This window comes from Kogia breviceps, chromosome 9 (genome assembly GCF_026419965.1).
Source record: "Kogia breviceps isolate mKogBre1 chromosome 9, mKogBre1 haplotype 1, whole genome shotgun sequence".
Taxonomy (NCBI): Eukaryota; Metazoa; Chordata; class Mammalia; order Artiodactyla; family Physeteridae; genus Kogia; species Kogia breviceps.
This window is the reverse complement of record NC_081318.1, coordinates 67015322-67027659: the sequence shown is the minus strand read 5'-3', so window position 1 is coordinate 67027659 and position 12338 is coordinate 67015322. Positions and strand designations below refer to the sequence as shown.

The following is a 12338-nucleotide window of genomic DNA, read 5'->3' as shown; positions in this document are numbered from 1 at the left end:
AAACTTGTAGTTTCTTATGAAGCACGTGTGTTTGATATATTCTTGGTCCTCAGTGAGTACCAACTGGAATCATGTTGACTTGTGAAAACAAATGGCTTGATTCTTCAACAAAGCTTTTAGTAGAAGTATTATTATCTTCCTTAGAAGGCTTCCCAAGGGAGCTGGTTTCTTTTTTTAACTTCAGCGTACAATTTTCTTATTCATTCCTTGACAGTTCTTAATGATAATTTGTTTCTTTTTTTGGCTAATGAAATAAGCAAGAGAAGGGACGTGAATGCAGTGCCAGTCAGCCTATTTTGCTATATCTGAGTTTCTAAGTTTATTTTCTGCAGGTGTAGGTGGAATTTCAGTGCTTTCCAATGGCAACCAGAGAGGCTAGAGTTAAATCACAGGGTGGAGTGTTCTTAGAAATGCTAAAGCAATTGTCTTGGCATTCTTTCGCTTTTACTTTGTTTTCATTTAACGCTACCAAAATTAAATGTTAACTTTCCAAAATAAAGTCTGAGGAACTCTTTTGGGGGCGGGTGCAGGGGAGTTAATAGGCTTACCTTTACTAATAGAAATGTTGGATAGGTTATTTTTAAGCACTCCTGGGCATTTTTAGAGCTGTTAAATCTTTAATTAATCCACATCTTTGCGGTGGGTCAATGATATTAGGATGAGAAACACAGAACTGAATGATGAAGGGATTAGCCAATCAGTACACAGGATAACCAAGAAGGAAGGAGCGTAGAGACTCACTTTTCAGCCTTCTGCCAAGGCCTCAGAACTTCCTCATGACCTAACAGCACGACCTGTCCCAAAGCTATGTGATGCATGCATGTTCCTTCCATCATTGGAGGTCTGCTGTAATATTTTATGCTTATTTTTATCAACCTGATATTTTGTTTGAAGCTCTTGGAAGCCAGTGAGTTCTGTGTTGCTGTTTGACAGTAAAGAAGTAGTCTTTTAAAACTAGCTTGGATTTCAGTCTCTATAATATTTCCCAGTTTAATTTCTCACTAGAATACAGTGTTATTTAGGACATTGTTGAAGATGTAAGAGTCCTGCACATTTGAGAAGAAAGTCATTCCTTTCTTGTTCCCTTGATAACTGATGGTAAGGGAAGGAAAACCAATAAGGAGGTTTTTATTTGGTTGATTTTGTTGGTTGGTTGGTTGGTTGGTTAGTTTGATAACAGAATTAAAAGCTGGAGGCTGTAGTTTGAAATCAGATTCTTTCTGGTTCCCCTGTTTTGTTTTGGTTTGTTTTTCTTGTCTATAATTAATTTGAGACCCTCTTAATAAGGAAATCTGGTAAATGATCCAGTTGATTTCTAGTTGGTCATTTTAACTGTTAGAGTGTGTATTTCTTGCAAACACTACAATGCTCTCCTAGCCTTCCTCGAAGCACATCTTTAACTTTTTGTCATGTACTGAAATGGTGCTGAATGGAACTAATTAGAAGGGGAACACAAGGTGTATTATGATTAGAAAGCACAGTGCTCCTGAGCCAGGAAGGAGATACCTAGTCTTTGTTAAAGATTTACACTTCGGGTCAGCTGGTGTTATGTTCATTAACTAAGCAGTTAAAAATCGTGCCAGTATTTTTAAAGGGTATTCCTTGTTACTCTTTTATTTGAAACATGCTCTCTTATTTCCCAGATTTCGCCGCCAACTTTCTGAACCCTGTAATTCCTTTCCTCCTTTGCCGACAATGCCAAGGGAAGGACGTCCCATGTACCAACGGCAGATGTCTGAGCCAAACATTCCCTTCCCACCTCAAGGCTTTAAGCAGGAGTACCACGACCCAGTGTATGAACACAATACCATGGTTGGTGGTGCGGCCAGCCAAAGCTTCCCCCCTCCTCTGATGATCAAACAGGAGCCCAGAGATTTTGCATACGATTCAGGTAGGCCTGTGCTTTAAGTTATGTTTCAGATACCTTTTCACTTGCTTGTCAGTTTCATTAGTGTTGGTCACAGATTGGGTGGCTCCTGACCATTTTTTGGTGGAATCTTTCTGATTTATTACTTCTTTGAATCTTTCTCTTTATTTGAAGGGTTGGACTGTCAAACCATTTTGGTATGAGCCAATGGGTGAAATAGTGTCTAGAAATGAAACCTGTCCAAAGACGAGTACAGTTTGTAAAATTACGCACACTCTTGGCCCAAGAGAGTAACATGATCATTCTTTTCTTGATTCTGGGCTTTCTTTCCATTTGCTCCTACTGCACTGTTTAATAACAATATTTACAGAAAGCAATATTCTTCTGTACTGAGTAACTTATTGCTTATAACTGTTTGTTTGTTTGTTTCTTTAATCTTGTGGCAAGATTCCAAGGGTCCAGAAGTAAGGATTCTTCCATATTGGGAGAGGAATAGCAAAAATAGCAATAATAGACTTAGCTCTAGTTTCACTGAGCCTGAAAGATCTCACTAAGTAGTACGTCAAGATGGAGAATTGGGGTTTCCCGAAAGTAAAAAGCACTTATGTCTATTGTTAATGTTACCACCAACTTTGCCAATATTTGACCTTAAGAACTCAGAAAAATTACTTAACTATTCTGTGCTCATTTCTCTTGTTATAATCTCAAAATCAGGACACCTGCTTTCAGAAATCTCAGGAATTTGGGGAAAACGTATGAAATAAAGGCTAATGCTTCTAAGAAGGGCACCAGGCAAAATATTACTAACGTTATTGTAAGCATGTTCAATAGATGGTTGTGGACTTAAAAATATTTGAAAACAATATGACTTCCTTTCATCGGGATGCAAAGTTATGGATGTTCTTTATGAAGGAACTATTGCTTCTCTAGGCATAACTCTGCTGAGTTTTTCTATCAGTTCTACTTGACGAAAGAAAATTGTCTCCTGGTCTTAAGTTTCCAACTTGCATAAAGTTACCTGTTTTATTATAAACTGGTCTTAAAGCTCAGCAAGAAGGAGCCCTACCACTGAGAGTCCCCCTCTGGCCACCCTTACTCATTGGACAAGAAGTTGAAAAGGATGAAGGGGAATTGCCCACTGAGAGGCTATACCTCTACTTCTGGAAGTTACATCAGTTACCCAGGACCCGTGAATTCCCTGCCCAGCCAGCCTTGAGTCCACTTCCAGGGCCTGAGCAAGTTTATCCCAGGCCTAGTTTTCTGAAGGCAGAGCACACTGTTCCTGTGTATATGTCTAGGTCCAAGGAGGTGGCCAAAGGACAGCTGTTTGTGGGAGGATGAGGATGAAGCTTGGTTGTGCCCATATGTTTGGTGTGTGAGGCCCCCGTGGTGTGGAACAAGGTGGGGTTGAGGGATAGGAAGAGAGGCAGGAAGGGGGTGGGGTGGGGCCGGGGTCTGAAGACTGAAAACTGGCTCCATACCATCTTCTTTCAGCACTAATCCTAGAGATTTCCCCGAATTCTAGGTTTGGCCTGGCCTTCCAACTTGTTATGTTGTTATAGTTTCAAGGAATAGGAGGAGAGAACATATTTATTTATCAGTTTGTTTGGCTGGTTTATAGTTTAAAAATTTAAACATATGGTGTGAGGGACTGTACTTGAATGCTTGTCCCAGGCCCTGTAATTTGGAGACGGTCCTAGAATGTACCATAGTGTTTACACTTTAGAACCTTTTATGTTTGTCCATGATTTACGGGCATAATTAAGAACTCTGCACTACAATGGGCTTTATTTTTTTATTTTTTATTTATTTATTTTTTTGTGGTATGCAGGCCTCTCACTGTTGTGGCCTCTCTCGTTGCGGAGCACAGGCTCCGGACGCCCAGGCTCAGCGGCCATGGCTCACAGGCCCAGCCGCTCCGCGGCATGTGGGATCTTCCCGGACCGGGACACGAACCCGTGTCCCCTGCGTCGGCAGGCGGATTCTCAACCACTGCGCCACCAGAGAAGCCCAATGGGCTTTATTATAGATACGATTCATTTTTCTCTGCAAGTTTCTAGTCCTGTTAACTGATGTTATCCTTACTCTCCAAACCAAATTTTAATTTGCTGCACAGTTTTTTTAATTCATCGTGATTTCAAGAAACTTTACATGGAAATCAGTTAAAATAGCCCAAAAAATTGGTTCAAAAGGACTTGTAGGTCATAGCATTTTTAGAAATTTCTTTGTGTTTTTTAGAAATGTTTTTATATGTATAATCTCAGCGAGATTATCATTGAAATCATTTTCTTGATTCTGTGGTTTTCCATACATATATATATGTATATATATACATATATATATATACACATATATATATTCTCCTTATATTTATATTGTGTATAAAATTATATATAACATGATGTTGAAGACGTGTAACTTTTCTTAAGAAGATGTGAACCAAACAAGAAAAAGATTTAAATAATCCATTGAGGGCAAAAAAAATAGGAACTGGGGCTGTGAGGTTTAATTGCATTATTTGTGGACCATATATATAATATGTATTTCAGAGTCAGCCATGGTCTGACCCTCAAAAGCACAGATTCAGTCACTTCTAACCTAAAGAAGGAGAGTCCATTCCTTAGCTCAGTCTGCTATAATAAAACACCATAAGTGGGAAAGCTGAAGTAACAGACATTTAACTTTCACAGTTCTGCAGGCTGGGAAGTCCAAGATCAAGGTGCCAGAAGATTCATTTCCTGGTGAGGTCTCTCTTCATGGCTTTGCAGATGGCTACTTACTCACTGTGTCCTCATGTGGCAGAGAGAGGGCTCTAGTCTCTCTTCCTCTTCTTTTAAAAGGACACTAATTCCACCACGGGGGCCCTACCCTCATGACCTAGTCTTATTCTAATTACCTCTCAAAGCCCCCGCCCTCCTCCAAATACCATTACTTTTGGCATTAGGGCTTCACAATGAATTATGGAGGACACGATTATTCAGTCTATAACAGTCCAGTATCCTATTTTAAAGGTACATAGGGCATCTCTTTTGTAAGTTGCCATAAACCTTGCAAATGACTTGTGGAATATTTGTTTAATATTTAAGAAGCTGTTAATTTATGTTACTTTCTCCCCTGTAAATTATATTTCAAATTGCTAAAGTTGGACAACACCTTTGAATTCTAATTTCAATACTGCCAGTAAGATACTCATCAGTTTTGCTTGAATAGTTAAATAGTAAAGTTGTATCTTCTGGATGAATGTGGTCTAAAGAACTGTAGTTACTATGTAACCAGGGCAGATGAAAAATTAACCTGTGTGTTTCAAAATATGTTTTACTGGCCACCAAATTGCTGCAATTAAGTTGATGCATCTGTATACGTCATACCTTGCCGTCAACAAGTACTATCTCCAGATGTTTTGTTTTGTTGTCATTAGTTCTTTCATCCTTGCTGACAGAATATTAAATAACATTTTTAGGAAATCGAATGTATTTATCACTGAATTACTAAGTTCTTTGTTCACTTGTTGATGTTGAACAAGTAGCACATTAGAAAATACTTTATGTGATTTAAAGACAATGCAAAAAACGTTTCATAGTCCATTTACTCAGCATCTGTGATCCAAAGGTTGTCCTTTATAAAGGCCTCTAGAACTCATTATTGCTTAATTCAATATAACATAAATGTTGTGAAAATAAAAGAAGCTTTGTAAGTGAAAAGGTAGCATGATTATGCTTTAATAAAGCCTGACATTAATTATGATATGGGAAATGGAAGGTCTATTAGTTATAATTATAATTACAGGAATGCAATTTCAACTGCTGAGTATTTAAGCCCCCAAATTGCAAAATATTATGTTAGTAGAGTAGAAATTTTTATTCAGGAAAAGGGACAAATCTTGGATCAGAAGACACTGAGGAGATTTAAAAAATGGATATTTAGGGCCAATTTGGTGAACCAGTACAGTGTGATCATGATTATATGATATTAAGTTCTCAACAGTCCAACTGCATCTATTATTACTGTTTTCCTCCTCTGTTTCTCTAGCCTAATAGTACTGTATAAAGCAGGACACAGGTTTTTTGTTTGTTGGTTGGTTTTTCTCGAATTCAACCTGTTTCCTCTCTTTTGCCCCTATGGCCAAGTGAACTATGTAAAAAGCATTGAATAAGCATTGTGCGCTTCATATGGATGCAATGCTCCATTTTCATAAAATCGTGGCTATTTCCCCATTTTCATGCTTGCATATGAGGTTTTGCAGATTCAAAATGCCCAATGAGGTAAATATTTTAGATACTCACAACATATTTTTATTAGAGTTGTATGTGTTCGTTGATTCGTCTTTTGTTTTGGTTTTGGTTTTGGTCTTGGATAGCTTCGGGTAGTATTTTTAGGAGGGTGGTGGGCACATGAAAGTAAAGTTTGACTCAAGAAAATATCAGCACACAATGTTCATGTGCTTTGATTAGTAGGTATTTTCACTCTCAGAAAATTATCTTAAGGAAGGGGAGACGGAGGATGAATGTTTGGGGAGGGGGAGGAATATTACAGAGTAATTGAATGGTAATGTAAGTTATGGCTATCAATAACAGAAATATTATGCAGCCGTTAGAAGTCAGGTTTTAAAAAATATTTAGTGAAATGAGACTATTGAGTAAAAAAAATTATAAGTGTAAAGCCCAACTCATGCAAAATAAGACTCAGGACAGAAGTACTGTGGTTATATATGCGTGGTGCTATTATAGTCAATATTTATTTTGTCTGTAAAGTTCAATAGTGCTTACGTACTGCTTTCTTTATCAGACAGAGTACGTATTATATTTTAAAGTATCAACCAATTTAGAGTTGAAGAAAAAATGTGTCCAAATTAATCATATCAGTCCTATAAGTGAAAAGAATGCTAAGTTAAGGATGACATAGTCTCATTCATTGCAAACCTGACTTTCTATTGGTTTGTTTCCAGGACTGCCTTAGAGAGGGAGGAGAATGAATATGCTACTTGGTGGGTTTCAGGTTCATTCCTGCACTGTTCTTACAGTCCCATCATTTAATGCTATTACGTTCCTTTGCATTTTGGGGGGTCTTAAAAATCTTAACCTAGGAGTTGATAGGAGGGGGTGATACATTAATAAGCTGTTTTTAACACTCAGTGCCTATTCTATTACTTTAATTAGTTTATAAAAGATACCTCCCAGCCCTGTGGTGGAGCAGTTTAAGCTAGGAGCTGGGAAGGAAGAGGGGAAAGAGAACTTTCAGGGACAGAGTAAGGTTTCTGACATAAGGAAAAGGGAGAAAGTGTGTACTTGGAGCTTTGGGAGAGGAGGAAGTAGTTGTAGAGGGTAGGGGAGAAAGCTGACGTCATGTTTTCTGAAGAAAAAGTTTCTGTATTTTTTAATTGTGTTTTTTAGGGCCATGAGTCCTGGTACTGATGAGGCCTTCTTTCAGCTTGGAGGCATGTCGCATTTATGTGGTAGTAAATGTTAGCATTATTTTTCAGTTGGGAAATTGATGCAAATAGCTGTTTCATAGAATCATAAATCTTTAAATTCATGAAAGCTCTGGGGTATCACCTAATTCACATTCCTTCTTTACGCCCTATTGTACAGATAAAATGTCCGAGGCTCGTTCAAGTTAACTTACCATCAGTTACAAAGGTGTTTTGTGAAACAGCCAAAACCAGAACCAAGGTTTTCTTATTCTTAGTTTAGTGCACAGTCTACAGCCTGTCTTTCTATATAATTGTCCAAAATAAAGTACGTTAATCCACAATTTGTTATATTATTTATCCTTTTCTCTAATATTTTTAGAATGAGTACGCGGGCCTCTCACTGTTGTGGCCTCACCCATTGCGGGGCACAGGCTCCGGACGCGCAGGCTCAGCGGCCATGGCTCACGGGCCCAGCCGCTCCACTACATGTGGGATTCTCCCAGACCGGGGCATGAACCCGTGTCCCCTGCATTGGCAGGCGGACTCTCAACCACTGCGCCACCAGGGAAACCCTGTCTGTGTCTTTTAAAAGCTTTATGTGACCCAGGGCAAAGAAAGTATTTGCATTAAAACTTAAGGTGTGCTTTTCCTAATTGGGGGGTATCTGTTTCACATTGGACATTCCCCAGATTTTATTCTAACTGTTAGGTGCTCACTGTTGTAAGATAGGAAAATATAAAACTTCAAATGATATTTCAGATTAAAATGCGTTCTATTTCCTTTTTAAAAATACATCGTAAACCGATCAAAAATTGAGATTGTCAGAGAAGTAACTTTTCCTAATAGTTCTTCTGGAAAAGGCTGAACAGTAATTAGAGGGGGGCTTCCCTGGTGGCGCAGTGGTTGAGGGTCCACCTGCCGATGCAGGGGACACGGGTTCGTGCCCCGGTCCAGGGGGATCCCACATGCTGCGGAGCGGCTGGGTCCGTGAGCCGTGGCCGCTGAGCCTGTGCATCCGGAGCCTGTGCTCTGCAATGGGAGGGGCCACAGCGGTGAGAGGCCCGCGTACTGAAAAAATAAAAAATAAAAAACAAATAATAATAATAATTAGAAGGAAAAGTATAAAATTGATGGCTTAGCCAGCTCTAAAATTCTTTGATTGATTATATAAACTTTGAGTTTGTCTGAGCCTTCTTTCTTATTGGACTTCGCTCTTTGTTAAAACACTTGATAGCTTGATGGCTTAAAATTTAACTCTAAGAGTCATTTTCAAACTTTTGTCATCTGATTCTACTTTTCAGCAGAAAGCTTGTGAAGAACTGCGGTATCTAAAACAGATACAGGACTTCCCTGGCGGTCCAGTGGTTGGAACTCCACGCTTCCACTGCAGAGGCTGAGGGTTCGATCCCTGGTTCGGGAACTAAGATCCCACATACTGCGTGGCATAGCCAAAAAATTAAAAAACAAAACAAACAAAAGAACATATAAGGAAAGCTTACATTTGGAAAAATAAGACGGGCCTTTTCTATCTTTCATTTTTAAATCCTAGCAACCCTTCCCAAGTTCTCCATATACTTCATCACCTTAGGACTTTGATGAAGGGCAATAGACAAACCTTCAAATTTAGAGAGTAATTATCTGTACTTAGCATGTAGAAGAATAACATGTAGGCAGAGAAATGATAAAATAAATGCACAATAGTTAGCTCATGTTAAATATGTTAAAACTAGGAATATGTTTAACTTTCATCTGTGAGAGCTGACAGATATATCTGGTACTCACATAGGTCCAAGCTGGCACTGTAGTCATAAGAGTTAAATAGTTTTGCATTTCTGAAATGGCAAGAGAAGATTTTTATGTTGTAAATGTTATTCTGTGCTTTGCTGTGTTGATGGGTACTCATATAGCAGAGAAAATAGTGAAGTAATTCCTAATGCTGCTCTTAGTGAGCATTGCTTGGGATTCCCCTTGCAGAATTTAGAACATGGTTTTAAGCTTAAAGTTATAGGATGAAATCAGTAGATAATAGAGCAAGAAAAACATAATTGTTTTCTGCAGCCACATAGAAATATGAGTAAATAGTGCTTTATGTGTTTGGAGATGATTTGTCAGGGCCTCAATCAACTGGCTCAACTTGCACAAAATTACAAAAACAAAAAAAAACAAAAAACACCAAAATTCAGAAGGCCAAAGGTACTCAGTAGTTTATTTCTAAACTGTTACTATTAAGATTGTTACTACTACTACTACTGTAGTAATAGCTCAGAAATTCTGTCGTCAGGATATATTATTTTTTAATGATTTCTTATTATTTACTTTTTAAGAGGGGATATATATTTTAGGGAAATTAACCTCATATATATTTTATAATAAATGTTCTTATATGTTTTCTGAACAACTGAGTTATACATAAGGAAACAACCAAAAATATTGTTCAAGAAATACAAGGAATGTAGTGATGACAAAAGGAAACTGTTGAAAAATGCTCATTAAAGTTGGATGGTGTTAAAAAAATAAAATAAAAAATAAATAAAGAAGAAAAGAAAAAAAAAAAGTTGGATGGAACAGAGAGAATAGAAGTAAAGGCTACTGATATTTATTTTGAACTTCAGGCTTGCCATAGACTAGCTTCTTCATTTCTGAAATGGAAGGCCCCATGATTGATAATTATAACTTTAATTTTTTAAAATGTGAAATAAAAACATTTAGAAATATTAAGCTTTACTTCATCGCTTTTACTTACGTATCTTTGACCCACCTTAAAAACTAATTCTTAAAAGAATACTGAAATTTTTTAAAGCCAAAAAAAGAGAATGTTATTTAAGAATTAATAATTGAATGTACGTTGACTCTTCAGTGGTCTTTCTCTGTTCCATGTTTTCTCTGGATGATAGATTATAGGATTCCTTATCATCTCCCCTCCTGACTGTGTCAAGTATTTTAATTTTAGTTTAAAGTTAAATATGGTGGTAACTTGATTTATTCTCTATCATTTTATTAGCCAGATATTAGAAATTGGAAGATAAATATTAAATTATAACGCCATAGTAGAAAATCTTGCACACATTTAAAACCAAAGACCATGCATTTTTCATGTTTCTCCTCATTCCTTCTTCTATAGGCATAGCAGAAATCCTATGAGAAATCAGTTAGAGATATATTCAGGGATTGTTGACTGCAACCATTTCCCAATATGGCTTCAGGTCACTGGAAGAGAAAAGTATTTTCTTCCCTCTGGAGTCAAGGACCAAGTTACAGATGGCTGATAAAACCGATTATATGTTTTAACAGTGTTTGGTATTGGAATGACTCTTTACAAATCATTCCCATAATTGTTCATGAATAGTTTTCTTCCCTTCTAAAAACTCTAGATATTTTTAAGCATTACCATCTTTAGTAATTTCCTGCGCAGCGATGATTATGGTTCCATGAACTTTGGCTTTTTGTACCTGATATTTAACACTCCCAAAGGCCAAGCCTTGGCCCTACTCCATTACTAAGCATCATTTGCTTATGGCCACATTTTTTCCTAAAACATGGCAGCTGATTTTTTTCCCTCCTAACTTTGAAACCATTGCTCCAAGAATTTCAAGTGGAGAATCACTTGGGAATTTAAAAGAATGAGCTATTGATCCTTCAGAAAAAATTAACATCTTAGCTGTTTCTCTAGCATCCAAATATAATTTTCTTTTTCTCAGTGTGTGATTTGTGGACTAGTAGATCACTTAATCTCTGATTTTTAGGTGCTTAAATTGTGAAAAGTGACGGTGATGCCTTCCTAGTTGATTTTGTTATTATAATAGAGCTCACAATTTGACTTTGCTTTCTATTGCTTAGCAGATCTCATATGAGTTTTCCTCATTCAGTTCTGGGTTAAAATAGCAAATCTCCCCAAACAGTACTTTGGTCCACTATATCAGTTTTTCTAAGAAATACTTCAGTATGCTCTAAATCTACAGTTACAGTAAGTGGCATTGGCTAGTGATTTGATTTGCGAATTGAGACTATGGTCTGGATTTACTCTTTATGCATTAACACAGGTCAGATGGACAGGGACTGTATTTTAAGTCAGTAATGGAAGGCTGAAGGCTGTCTTAAACCAATCATATCAGTTTTACCCATGACTGATTGATCCCTAGGGGCAGAGCCCTGTAAGCATTTCTCTTACATGAATGGACTCTATAGAGCCTGGAGTTTCATTCATAAAATGGAGACTGAAAGGAAACACACACACACACATGCACGCGCACACACACTCACTCCCCCCCACACACACACCTCTCTCTCTCTCTCTCTCTTTCTCTCTCTCTCTCTCACTCTCTGGAATGTCCATTTATACAGAGCTGAAGGGTATAGTGTTCCATCAGCTGCTGCTTTTGCCAGTTGACTGGAAGTAATGATTAATGCTCATTGGTCCTGCCTGCATGTAACCTGACACTATTTATGGCCTTGCAGTGTTCCTAATGTATAGTGAATGAGAAGACAACATTCTCAAATCAGAAACATAAACAGGAACTGGTGGGTCTGAATTCCATTCAAATATGTCATTTCAGCCACACAGTGTTTGTCTAACTTGGATTTTACAGGCAGGAAAGGGGGAAGGGAGGGATAATCTGCTTGAGAGTTGAACTAGCATGAAAAAAGGGAATTAGAACGGGGAGGGGGGTGTACTTTTTTAGTGTGGGATTTTTAGTTTTTTTTTAAAGAAAACAACCAGGATGCTTAGGCCCAGAACTGCTTATTGCGAGTGGGTGAGGTGAACATACAACTGTTTTCATATGTGCAACTAAGATTTGCAGTTAAATGAGACAGTTTAAGGATGCGCATTTGGATTTCTCCCTCTGTGTGTGTGTTTCATAAATGTGAACAAGAGAGGGAAGATAAATATTTATTTTTTACAAGTATATATCTGAGTATATATGTTTAGGTTTAGAATATTGTTATAGAATATTTTACACTTAAAGGATCTCTATACTTAAGTGACTTAACTATTTAATAGTTTAGAGGAAAGGGAGACTTTTTATTTCATAAAATATTTTTACCTAACATAGGCATAACTTA

General features: G+C 37.5%; 1 protein-coding gene across 11 annotated transcripts in view; it reads left to right on the top strand.

Annotated features, from left to right (window-relative positions):
- ETV1 (ETS variant transcription factor 1) overlaps positions 1 to 12338 on the top strand; it is a 96353-nt gene that overhangs the window by 57460 nt on the left and 26555 nt on the right. For all 11 annotated transcript variants that reach the window (XM_067042585.1, XM_067042581.1, XM_067042586.1 and 8 more), the window contains one exon: positions 1644 to 1891. In XM_067042585.1, the coding sequence (XP_066898686.1) occupies positions 1644 to 1891 (248 nt within the window). The remainder of the gene's footprint in view (positions 1 to 1643; positions 1892 to 12338) is intronic.